The sequence below is a fragment of the Canis lupus genome, chromosome 8 (genome assembly GCF_048164855.1).
Source record: "Canis lupus baileyi chromosome 8, mCanLup2.hap1, whole genome shotgun sequence".
In the NCBI taxonomy this organism is placed as follows: Eukaryota; Metazoa; Chordata; class Mammalia; order Carnivora; family Canidae; genus Canis; species Canis lupus.
Genome location: NC_132845.1, coordinates 37290935 through 37303012, shown reverse-complemented (window position 1 = coordinate 37303012; position 12078 = coordinate 37290935). Strand labels below are relative to the sequence as shown.

Here is a 12078-nt window from a genome sequence, read left to right as displayed (position 1 = left end):
TGTTTCTCTCATGAATAAATAAATAAATCTTTAAAAAACAAAGAAATATGTAGGGAAAACTTTGGGAAAATCTTGGATTATAGATGGACTTTAACATCTAACTTCACCAGTCATGGAAACTGAAGGGACCTGTCATTAGATGGCTTAAAAAAATGAAAGGTCACCTGCTCTTGGCACAGTATTCTTAAAGTCTGGGTGGGAGTAGACTTACCTCTTTCTGCTGGGGAAGTCTTGCCCTATTCACACTCCATTGGATTATCTTTCCAAAAGGTAAGATTTATATAAAATAGAATATGCAGGTGCCTGGGGGGCTCAGTTGGTGAAGCATCAGCCTTTGGTTCAGGTCACGGTCCCAGGGCCCTGGGATGGAGAGCCCCCTCCCCCCATCGGGCTCCCTGCTCAGCGGGCAGTCTGCCTCTCTCTCTCTCTGCCCCGGCTCCTGCTTGTGCTCTCTCCCTCTGTCAAATAAATAAATAACATTTAAAACACACACACACACACACACACACACACACACACTATGCTGCATCTTGTCACATATTCACTAGGCATTTGTGTTTTCTGACCTGTGAACTACCTTTTCCACTTGGCTTGTGCTGTGACTGGACCACACACTGGTCCTCCTGCCACAGCTGGCCCAGCAGCAAGCCTTAGGAAGTTCTGGGTGAGCACTGTTGACCTGGGTCAGCCACCTTCCACATCAGAGCACTCGGATACCCCCAGGGCAGATGGAGAGCTGTCATAGGGCAGGAGGACTCTGCTGTTTTCACTGGGCAAACACAAACGTCAGTTCAACGGGGTGAGAGTGGTCTGTGGGCACTTACCTGGACTAGAAGGCAAGACGACACACAATCGTCCTCTGTACTTCAGGGTCTCTGGTCACTAATCAATCTTAAAGCAAGTGGGCTCAACTGCTGGTCCCTCAAGCTGGCTGTTATGCACACACAATCTTAAAGCAAGTGGGCTCAACTGCTGGTCCCTCAAGCTGGCTGTTATGCACACAAATGGGTATGAATGTCTTCCACCTGAGGAGGAACCGCATCTGTCATGGCCAAGAGCAGCCCAAGTATTCGAACAGCAGTTCAACATGGGGTATTTGAGAGGCACCCACGTATCCTAGTAGGCAGCAGTGAATTTTTGGCTGAGCAGAGCAGAAGCCATGCCAGGGCAGCTATGTGTTCTGTTGCTTAGGGATGAACAACTATTTCCTCTCTTCACCAAGAAAATAATCTACAAAGAACAGGCCCTTAATTATCTTTTATATCAGAACAAATGTTAAGGTCACAGTTCCTGGATAAAGGCAAGTGTATCACAGTGCACAGCCGGCACTCATGAACCTCAGCACAAAGGTCACTTCCTTTACACAAGTGTAAAGCGTAAAGTGACCGAGGCGTAAAGTACCTCCTAAGCATAAGTCAAGGATGAACATCTATCTGCCTTTTGGACAAGTAACTACTACATAGAATAACTGTTATAGTTGGTCCAGAAAATAGCACAGAGTAGCCTTTTTCCTGAATTCTAAGGCAGATTTTATTTCCTTTGTCCACTACACCACTGTTACTTCTTGTCCTTACACTAAGGGAAGGGGGTGGAGGGGGGAGCAAAAGCCCTTGAAAAGATAATGCATAACTCTTACTCCATCACTTTGGCCAACTCTGCAAGACCAGTAGGTCTTAACTTTAATTTACTTAATTTTTATCATTGTTTATTTTTTGAAACCTTTTGTCACGTAAATGTTCAAATGTTCGTTAAGCGTAGAGCCCCCCAGCCCCACGTACCCGTCACCCAGGTTCAGCAATTACCCACACATGGCTGACGTTTGACCCTACAGGCCCACGTACCTCTTCTCCACACCCCACCTCCAATCTTTTAGAACTGCGGCTGGATCTGTCAGAGTCTGTGCTGTTCACTTAAGAATCAGCACTCGTCTCTCTCTTTTTTTTTGACATCACATCCAAACAAGCTAAGCTCCATTATAAACTATACAAAGAGGGACGCCTGGGTGGCTCAGTGGTTGAGCATCTGCCTTCGGCTCAGGGTGTGACCCGGGGTTCGGAATCGAGTCCTGTATCGGGTTCCCTGCATGAATACATAAATAAAATCTTTAAAAAAATAAAGCTTAGAAAGAATGGGAACAAAATTCATTCAGTTCATAAAGACCAGTTTTGAGTGAGATTAGATGTTTTCAAACATCCAACAAACCCTATGGATTCCAGCGTTTGTCCCTGTTAACTTAGCTCCACCCTCCAACAGCCACTGCTTTAGGTGGTGTTCTTACGACTTCCCACTTGGGTTTCTGGAGTCCAATTTTCTTTCCTCAATGCTGCAAGAGACATCTTTCTAAAATATCTTTTGAAAATGTCATTCCCCTGCTTAGAACTCCCGAACTTAAACCCTTCAGGACTTTAGAACAAAGCTCAGACGCGCCTCTTGCCCACCACCTCTAGTGTTGCATCTCCCCAATCCTGCGTCCAACACATGCTCCCCGGTCACACTGTGGACCCTGTCCTCTGCCCTCCTTCCAGTAACCCCGTGTGGCTTCAGAGCCTGTGCTGCCTGACTCCTGCGTACACAGCTCAGGACTCACTGAGCCACTGCTGAGACCTACCCTCAGACTGTGAGGAACCTCCAGCTACACTAGTTTTTATTGCCTTTGTTTTCCCAGGACAAAGCGTAGTGCCTGGCATAAAATAAACACATCCACATGTATGAATAAATGTCCGAATCTTGCTTTGCTCTGCTCATGTTTTCTTGGAAGAGTAATTTATTAATGAATTTATTAACCATTTGCTTGAAATCGACAGCTTGCAAAAAGCAGTTGACTTTTATTATTTTTTTAAGCTTTTTTAAAAAATTTTTTATTTATTTATGATAGTCACACAGAGAGAGAGAGAGGCAGAGACACAGGCAGAGGGAGAAGCAGGCTCCATGCACCGGGAGCCCGACGTGGGATTCGATCCCGGGTCTCCAGGATCGCGCCCTGGGCCAAAGGCAGGCGCCAAACCGCTGAGCCACCCAGGGATCCCGCAGTTGACTTTTATTTATTTATTTATTTATTTATTTATTTATTTATTTATTTATTTATTTATTTATTTATTTTATTTATGATAGTTACAGAGAGAGAGAGAGAGGCAGAGACACAGGCAGAGGGAGAAGCAGGCTCCATGCGCCGGGAGCCCGATGTGGGGTTCGATCCCGGGTCTCCAGGATCGCGCCCTGGGCCAAAGGCAGGCGCCAAACCGCTGCGCCACCCAGGGATCCCTGCAGTTGACTTTTAAAACCTGATTATAAATAACGGTATAAATCACTTGTGGGGGTCACTTTGACTCCGTGACATGCATTCTCTCTAGTAATAGCACCTCAACTTCATGCATGTTCACTGTAGTTCTGGTGGGACTGATTCATCCTCACTTTGGGGAGGGCCCCTTACCCTGGTCTAGCTAACTAATTAGAGCCCAAACGAGCATTAGGTCCAGAATTCAGCTGGAATGATGGGGAATAGGCACTATTTTCCCATAGGACTGTTAAGTGCAACAGTGGTTTTTTTTTTTTTTTAATTTTTATTTATTTATGATAGTCACAGAGAGAGAGAGGCAGAGACATAGGCAGAGGGAGAAGCAGGCTCCATGCACCGGGAGCCCGACGTGGGATTTGATCCTGGGTCTCCAGGATCGCGCCCTGGGCCAAAGGCAGGCGCCAAACCGCTGCGCCACCCAGGGATCCCGCAACAGTGGTTTTAAAATATGTTCACAAACTCTTTGATGTACCTCCCTTCAAAGGTGAAGTCTTTTATACTTAATGCTGACAAGTAGAACATGGCAGGTGTCACAGAATCAGAATTCCAAAGCTAGGCCACAGAAAGCACTGTGGCTTCCATCTTCCTCTCTGCGGGAACACCACCACCGCGTGAGGACATGGGCCCCACAGAAAGGCCCACGGAAAGGCAAGGGAATAAGGACTCTTGCCAACAGCCAGCTAGGACCCGAGGCCTCCAGTCATCGGTCATGTGAGTGTATCCTCTCGAATCAAACCCAACAGTCCCAGGCCAGACTTCACATGACCAGTCCCAGCCAATGTTTTGGTTGCGACCAGATGAATCTCTCAACCAGTCACGTCACTAAGCTACTTTTGAATTTCTGACTGACAGAAATGGAGATAATAGATGTTGGACATTTGGGGCCTGAGTGGCTCAGTCGGTTAAGTGTCCGACTTGATTTCCACACAGGTCATGATTTCTGGGTCGTGGGATCAAGCTCTGAGTTGGGCTAGTGCTGGGCATGGAGCCTGCTTGAGACTCTCTCCCTTCCCACTTCTAAATAAATAATAAATGTAGGATATTTTAATATCCCCATTTAAATATCGCCCCCATTAAATTTTGTATTGATTTTTACGCAGCAGCAAAGTAAATAAGTAGGTAGGATGGAGGCAGGAACCTAACAAAAATCGCAACACAGCAATAGGGCAAAGAGGTGGTATGTGAGAGGATGGGGGTCTGAGAAGATGCCCCCTCCATCACCAAGTCCTGATGATCTCATTAAGCCACTGGCCCCTCTATTATTCTTGGTCCTCTGAACTTTCCCATATGAAAGCCAGTGGAGTTCTTCATAGGTTGAGTTAGTTTTAATGGATTCTTGACACTTGAAGCCAAAAGCACTCCAATCAGTGCAACAAGGTCCAGAGAGCTGGTAAAATGCACAAATAAATGTCCACTTGATATTTGGTTCATTTCCATCTCATCCCTCCCTGCTCTGTATTCTGTTTATTATCTGTATCCTTCCACAGAAATGGAACCCCTTGAGGACTGGGATTCTGTTTTGTGGAGTGCTACATTCTCAGCACCCAACGCCATGCCTGGCACCCCACAGTCACTCTGTGTGTGATGTTAATGCAAAGTGCGCTAAGTGCGTGCTCCCTGTGAGGTTGCTGCAACCAAGGAAGTGGTGCAATCTGGCAGTGGCACCAGAGACACCACCAGCCAATACCTGCAGAGGAGTACCTCACACGGGCTCCTTGGCTGCAATCCCACAGCTGCCGAGAACCCCAAAATACCCGCAAAGGCCTCCTCTGGGATCTCGCCACCCGCCCGATGACCATCAATTCGCGGGGAGCAAGAGGCTCTGAGGGCAACCCTAGGTTCCCTTGCCCTTGCTCAGTGAGCCAGGATAGGTGTATGTGAGCGGTGGCCCCCCGGTGTATGTGAGACCAGTAGGTGTATGTGAGGCCCCCAGGTGTATGTGAGGCCCTGCAGATGTGAGGCCAGTAGGTATATGTGAGGCCCCCAGCTGTATAATGAGGCCCCCCGGTATATGTGAGGCCCGCAGGTGTCTATGAGGCCCCCAGTGTCTGTGAGGCCCCCAGGTGTCTGTGAGGCCCCAGGTGTCTGTGAGGCCCCGCAGGTGTCTGTGAGGCCCCGCAGGTGTCTGTGAGGCCCCCCAGGTGTCTGTGAGGCCCCGCAGGTGTCTGTGAGGCCCCCAGGTGTCTGTGAGGCCCTGCAGGTGTCTGTGAGGCCCTGCAGGTGTCTGTGAGGCCCCCAGGTGTCTGTGAGGCCCCGTAGGTGTCTGTGAGGCCCTGCAGGTGTCTGTGAGGCCCCCAGGTGTCTGTGAGGCCCTGCAGGTGTCTGTGAGGCCCCCGCAGGTGTCTGTGAGCCCCCCCCCCCGTGTCTGTGAGGCCCCCGGTGTCTGTGAGGCCCTGCAGGTGTCTGTGAGGCCCCCGGTGTCTGTGAGGCCCTGCGGGTGTCTGTGAGGCCCCCGGTGTCTGTGAGGCCCTGCAGGTGTCTGTGAGGCCCCCGGTGTCTGTGAGGCCCTGCAGGTGTCTGTGAGGCCTCCCGGTGTCTGTGTGGCCCCCCCAGGTGTCCGTGAGCCGGCGCCCAGTGCGAGCGAACCTCAACTCTGCCGTCCACCGTCCCGATGAGTGGCCGCGGGGAAGTGTCCCGAGGGGCCTGCGGGAGAGGGCTCTCAGGCGCCTTAAGCTAACTGCAGCAGCCAGCAGTGCGGCACCGTCAGAAGCACGAACAGTGAAGGTTGGCTTACCTACGGCGCGGCCAACGTTTCCTGCCCGGAGTCCTGTCTCTGGGGAAACGGAGGCTGGAGCTGGCGGTCACCGGACCCCGTGCTGCGGGAGTCGGACCTGCTGGCCCGCCGGCCCCTGCCCCTGCCCCTGCGGTCGCCTCTCCACCCGCCCGCTGCGGAGGGGGGCGGGCAGCGTGGGCGGGGTCCCTCCGGGGTGCAGTCTCCCCGCGGCGGGTCGCCCGGGCCGAGAGGAGTGGCCGCCGGGGAAGGGGTGGGGCCCCGCGCGAGCCCCGCCGCGCGCACGCGCAAGGAGGACGGGGCCGCGCTCACTCACCTGCGCCGCGCGCCCCGGCCCCGCCCCCAGCGTCACTTCCGGCCGGCGGGCGCGGCGGCGGAAGCGCGCGCAGAGGGAGGGTTCCCGTCCGCCGCCTGGGCAGCGGAGCGAGAGGCGGGCGGGCCTGGGGTTGTGCGGAGCGGGCTCGCGGGGGACGGCGGCCGCTGGCCTCCAGGTGGGCCTTCCTGCCGCCCTCTCTCGGCTTGCTGGGCTTGGCGTATTTTTTTTTTTTAAGATTTTATTTATTTATCCATGAGAGACTGAGATACCGAGGGAGAGGGAGAGGCAGCTCCCTGCGGGGGGCCGGATGGGGACTCGATCCCGGGACCCCGGGGTCACGCCCTGGCCCAAGGCAGCCGCTCCACCGCTGAGCCACCCGGGCGCCCAACATTTCGGGTCTTTTTTTTTTTTTTCAAAGATTATATTTACTTGAAAGAGAGCGCGCACACAAGCAGGGGGAGGTAGTGAGGGCGACGCAGGCCGCCCGCAGAGCTGGAGTCCCGACCTGGGGCTCCACCCCGCGCCCTGGGACCGGGCCCTGAGCCATCCAGGGGCCTCCTTAAGGTTTTGCTTTTAACTGGGTTTAGGACAGATTTAGTGTGGTCAGGAAAAGAAAAGGCAATGTGGTTTCTTCATGTAGGTGACCTAGTGCCATTTATTGAGTTACTTGCTCTTTTCCCCGGCAGTGTACAAGGGCACCTGCCACATTTAAAAAAATCTGGATATGCGGGGGTAAGGGGGGGAGGCTTAAAAAAAATCTGGGTAGGGGATCCCTGGGGGGCCCAGGGCGTGACCCCGGAGTCCCAGTATCGAGTCCCATGTTGGGCTCCCTGCACGGAGCCTGCTTCTCCCTCTGCCTGTGTCTCTGCCTCTGTGTGTCTCATGAATTAATAAATAAAATTAAAAAAATAAAAGGGTCTCCCCTCCACTATGGTCCTTTGGTATATTAGTGTTTCTTTAGAGGCCTGACTGCCCCAAGGTCTCCTGGCCAGACTTTAGGACCTAGAGATGTCTCCAAATTCTGGGCCTCATTCCTTTAGTGCAAATACAGGGGAAGAGAGCACTATTCTCCCCAGTACCTAGGCAGCTAATCCAAGGCTGTAATCACTTGGCCCTCTCAGAGAAAAAAGGGAAGTTTTACTTCTGGATCAGACCACAAATAAATGGCTACGGGTCTAATGCTCATAGTAAGCGAAGGGTCTAAGGAGAAGAGGACTTTTTTGCAGGAGCATGGGGAAATTGAGGGAATTTCCTGACAGATTCTCTCTGGGATCTTTATTTTCTGTCATTATTTCATTGCTATCTCCATTTTTGTGCTGGTGCCACACAATCTCAATTACAATATCCTTATAATAACTCTGTGATATTTAGTTGGACAGATACCTCCACCTTTTTGTTATGTTGAAAAGCTTTAGCCATTCTTTCTTCAGTAAAACTTTACAACTGGGACAAGTTTCACCAAAACAAACCCATAGGGGTTTTCTGTGTCTCTGTGTGTTTTTTTTTTAAAGATTTATTTATTCATGAGACAGAGAGAGAGAGGCAGAGACACAGGCAGAGCGAGAAGCAGGCCCCATGCAGGGGGCCTGATGTGGGACTCGATCCCCCAGACTCCAGGATCATGCCCTGGGCCAAAGGCAGGTGCTAAACCACTGAGCCACCCAGGGATCTCCTACACTGTTGAGTTTTATAAGTGGCTTGCTGCACAGAGAGAAAGGACTGGTCTGCTTTACTATATGATGTGTAAGCCTTTGGAGGGGCGTGCTGGTGTGGAGGCATGCAGTCAGGAAGAAGACACAACTGTGTGCCGACAGCCCCATAAGGTGGTTCGCTGTCCCCACGGTAAAAATGGTCCACCGTGGGGATCCCCAGGTGGCTCAGCGGTTTGGAGCCCGCCTGCAGCCCAGGGCCTGATCCTGGAGACCCAGGATCGAGTCCCACCTCGGGTTCCCTGCATGGAGCCTGCTTCTCCCTCTGCATGTGTCTCTGCGTCTCTCTCTCTCTCTCTCTCTCTGTGTCTATCATGAATAAATAAATAAATAAATAAATCTTAAAAAAAAAAAAAAAGGTCCACCGTCCGGGGGCTGGGGCTCTACACGAGGGTACACAGCCAGCCTCCCACGTGGCTAGCGCCAGAAGAGCGCTGGGAGATGGCGGGCTGTGAGCTCACAGACGGACCCCTACGGAGGGCAGAGCAGCCTCGATGTGACTCACAAGTCCTATGAGCCGCAGCCTCAGAACCCCCGTTTGACAGTAGAGAGGAAACTGAGTCTGAGAGTAAATGGCTCCATGGAAAGCAACACAGAAGACTTACTCATTTTGCACAGTCTGTATCTTATCCTATTTCGGTTTATTTTATTTATTTATTTATTATTTTTTTTTCCTATTTCAGTTTAGTCCCAGTAGAACATCTAGGTCTTGGGCCCAAGAACAGGATCAGGGGTGGGGGACGCCTGGGCGGCTCAGCGGTTGAGCTTCTGCCTTTGACCCAGGCCGTGATCCTGGGGTTCTGGAATCGAGTCCCACGTTGGGCTCCCTGCGTGGAGCCTGCTTCTCCCTCTGCCTGTGTCTCTGCCTCTCTCTCTGTGTGTCTGATGAATAAATAAATAAAATCTATATAAAAAAAAAAAGGATCAGGGTTGGGACTTTTCTGGGGACAACTCGCTTGGATTAATCCGGCCCCTGGAGTTTTGAGCCCTAGACCGCCCCCCCACCGCAGAAACTACATTTCCCAGCAGGCTCAACGCCGTCCCTGACGCATTTCCTCCCGGCGTCCCCCGCGGCGGGAAGGAGCCGAGTGGGCTCGAGGCCGACGCGACCAACCTTCGTCGCTGCCGCCGCGCCGAGAGGAGCCGTCGCGGCCGTCCCTGCCGCCCTCGCCCCGGCCATCATGTCCGCCCAGGCGCAGATGCGGGCCCTGCTGGACCAGCTCATGGGCACGGCCCGGGACGGTGAGTCCGGGCGGCCGGCCGGCGACGGGTTGGGGCGGGAGTGAGGCGAGGCCGCCGGGCGGCCTAAGGCGGGGGCCGCGACCGTCTGCGTCTGCGCCTGCGCCGGACGCCCCTCCCCCGCGCGCCGACCGCAGGCGCCGGGCCTTTGTCTGAGCCGCCGGCTTCTCCGTCGCCGGCGGCGCGTCCCCGACGGGCTGCTCCCTCGGACCCCGAGCCGTCGGCGGGGCTCCAGCCCCCTCCCCTCGCGGGGCTGCGACTTTCTGCTTCTGGGCCGCAGACCGCGGGCAGCCGGGGGGCGGAGCTCTTCCGAGGCTGCTCGGGGAGGAAGCCTCGTGCCGCCCGAGGCAGCCGGACGGGCCTCTGCAGCAAGGGCAGCTGCGCACTGAGCTGCTCTAACGTGGGCTCCTGCCGGGTGCCTCCCAGCCCTCTCCCCTCCCGCCACACAGGACAGCCTCTGTCTAGCTAGTACTTGGCAGCGTTAGGGAGGTCGTGCCACGACGGTTGTAGGGATGCTGGTTGTCTCAGGAGAACGCGGTTGCGCCTTTGCAAACTGTAACCTGCTGTGGTTTGTGTTCCTCTTTCCGATCGAAGCGATGAAGTTGTAAGTTCACACTGGCACATTCGCAGGGCTGTGCAGATCCTTCGCACTCTATTTCATAGGCGAATAAGTGCTTTTTTAGCTTTCTTTGTATATTGAGTTGCTTTTGAATTGCTTCCCATATTTTTATTTCATACAAACTGAACAATTGTGGCCCCTCTATTTTATTTATAAAGGTTCAGTGTATCTTTGCCTGCCTACATCAATCTGCAAGGGAGTTGCAGAAAAGCCTCATGTTCATCGAGCCGTGAGTCACAACCAATTTCTAAGCTGTTATAACAAAAAAAGTGTTTGCTTTTTTTTCACAAATAACTTTTAAAAGTGTAGTTTAGAAAGAAAACATTTTCAATAAAGAGACACGACATTAATCCTGGATGCTTGGGAATCCTAAAATATATTCCTCCTCTAGTATTACACAGCTCTGTGTATACAGAGATTAGCTTTAAAATTTGTCACATTCCACTTTGCCTTTACTTTTATGTATCATTCCCCTGACTTCCTTACTGCAGGTTGGGCAAGAAAACTTTTCCTTTAAAACTTTTCAACAGCGGGCATAAAATTCTGCAGCTGAGGTCTTGAAGAATGCAGATGGGTACAGTATGTGTTGGAACTCACAGTGTGTATTGACTAACCTAGTTCCCTTTTTTTTTTTTTTTTTTTTTTTTTGGTATTGTCTTGTTAAAAGTGACTCCCAGGTGCCAACTCTCTTTTTTAAGGGTGGGGGTGAAGGGGATAGGAAGACTAGGTTTAGATTATTTATCAGTCAGTGGTAGAGTTTGAAAGCTTTCTTCTTCATGTGATTTTGGGCAAAACCCTGCCTATGCATTTGTCCATAGCAAACGATTAGATTAATAATGTAGCTTCTCTTGGTGGACACTACCCTAAGTCATACGTGGTGATTCATGGCCCTCTGATTAGCATGGGATTTGGTATCATTGCCCACATGTATGTGTGGGGTTAATGGCCTTGGTGCTCAGCTCTTCAGATTCCTTGACTTCTTTGGCACAATGACGGAGTCAGATCTCATTAAGTGTGATTCTTCATGATACATTTAGCATCAGACAACATCCGTATTCCGCTCCAGTCGTAAATATCTCTAGATCAGCTTTTCATTGTATTTGGTAGTCTGCCAATCATCCAGGTGAATTGTACCAGATATGCTTTGGTGTTTAACGTGATAATATTGTCTTATTTAAAACCACAAATAAATTTCAGGAGACGAAACCAGACAGAGGGTCAAGTTTACAGATGACCGTGTCTGCAAGAGTCACCTTCTGGACTGCTGCCCCCATGATATCCTGGCTGGGACGGTAGGTGTATTCAAGGTTGGGGGAACATCATAGAACAGAGATGGGCACTGTGTAAGCAGTGACGGTTGAATTCTATTTTCCTTTACCAAACAGAAATTACCTACTGCCTTTCAAATGACTGATTGTTGGTTTGGTGAAATTTTATGTTATTGGACATACTTAACTGCTATAAAAATTCTTTCTGTAAATTGTCAGATTTTTGTAGAATCATTTATATGAAGGTATTCACAACTTAAGTCGTATGAGTAGTGTCATTTGGCCAAACCAGATCAGCCTATCGTTGCTTGAAAATTCTGGGTTGGTTGGTTGGTTTTCACCTTGAACGTATGCTAATGCTAGACTTTTGATCTAACAAAGTACGTTTCTTCCCCCAATTCTTAGATTTTTAATAAATCACTTGCGTATAATGCTGAGTTTTAAGTGTTGTGTTATGCTCCTCTTTCGAGGAATCGACACATGATCCAATGAATATAGGCACTTAGAATTTCATGTTCACTTGCGATGAACCAAACAGATAAATGTTAGTTTTATGGAATGTGCATTTATTCAAAATCAAATAGGACTGAAGAAGACTAAAGGGTAGAGAATTATCTACAGTGATTCAGCCACTTACAGAAAAGGAGTCCTGTAAAGACCACCACCGGGGCACCTGATTGACTCAGTTGGTTGAGCGTATGCCTTTGGCTCAGGTAGTGATCCCCTGAAGTCCTGGGATTGAGGCCCACCTCAGGGCTTCCTGCTCATCGAGGAGTCTGCTTCTCCCTTTCTGCCTGCTGCTCCCCCTTGCTTGTGTGTGCTTGAGCTCTCTGTCAAATGAATAAATTAAGAAAAAAAATCTTGGGGCATCTGGGTGGCTCAGCGGTTGAGCGTTGGTCTT

The 12078-nt window shown here is 50.8% G+C and overlaps 2 protein-coding genes and 1 long non-coding RNA gene across 10 annotated transcripts in view; 1 reads left to right on the top strand and 2 right to left on the bottom strand.

Annotated features, from left to right (window-relative positions):
- Positions 1 to 6284, bottom strand: part of FAM234A (family with sequence similarity 234 member A) — a 36384-nt gene extending 30100 nt beyond the window's left edge. Inside the window, exon 1 of one of the 2 annotated variants that reach the window (XM_072835020.1) lies at positions 6030 to 6284. The gene's annotated coding sequence lies outside the window, so the exon portion shown is untranslated. The remainder of the gene's footprint in view (positions 1 to 6029) is intronic. The other variant, XM_072835021.1, reaches the window with a different exon arrangement.
- A 2387-nt stretch (positions 6285 to 8671) lies between these two features.
- LOC140638192 (uncharacterized) lies at positions 8672 to 9689 on the bottom strand. Its single transcript, XR_012035349.1, has 2 exons — positions 9166 to 9689; positions 8672 to 8955 (listed from the first exon to the last, which is right to left on the bottom strand). It is a non-coding gene; the product is annotated as an uncharacterized lncRNA (long non-coding RNA).
- LUC7L (LUC7 like) overlaps positions 9105 to 12078 on the top strand; it is a 35827-nt gene continuing 32853 nt past the window's right edge. For 2 of the 7 annotated variants that reach the window (XM_072835032.1, XM_072835034.1), the window contains exons 1-2: positions 9105 to 9293; positions 11107 to 11201. In XM_072835032.1, coding sequence (XP_072691133.1) covers positions 9233 to 9293; positions 11107 to 11201 — 156 coding nt within the window. In that variant the 5' untranslated portion in view covers positions 9105 to 9232. Of the gene's footprint in view, positions 9294 to 9599; positions 9895 to 10067; positions 10484 to 11106; positions 11202 to 12078 lie in introns of those variants that run through there. The other 5 variants (XM_072835038.1, XM_072835033.1, XM_072835036.1 and 2 more) reach the window with 5 other exon arrangements.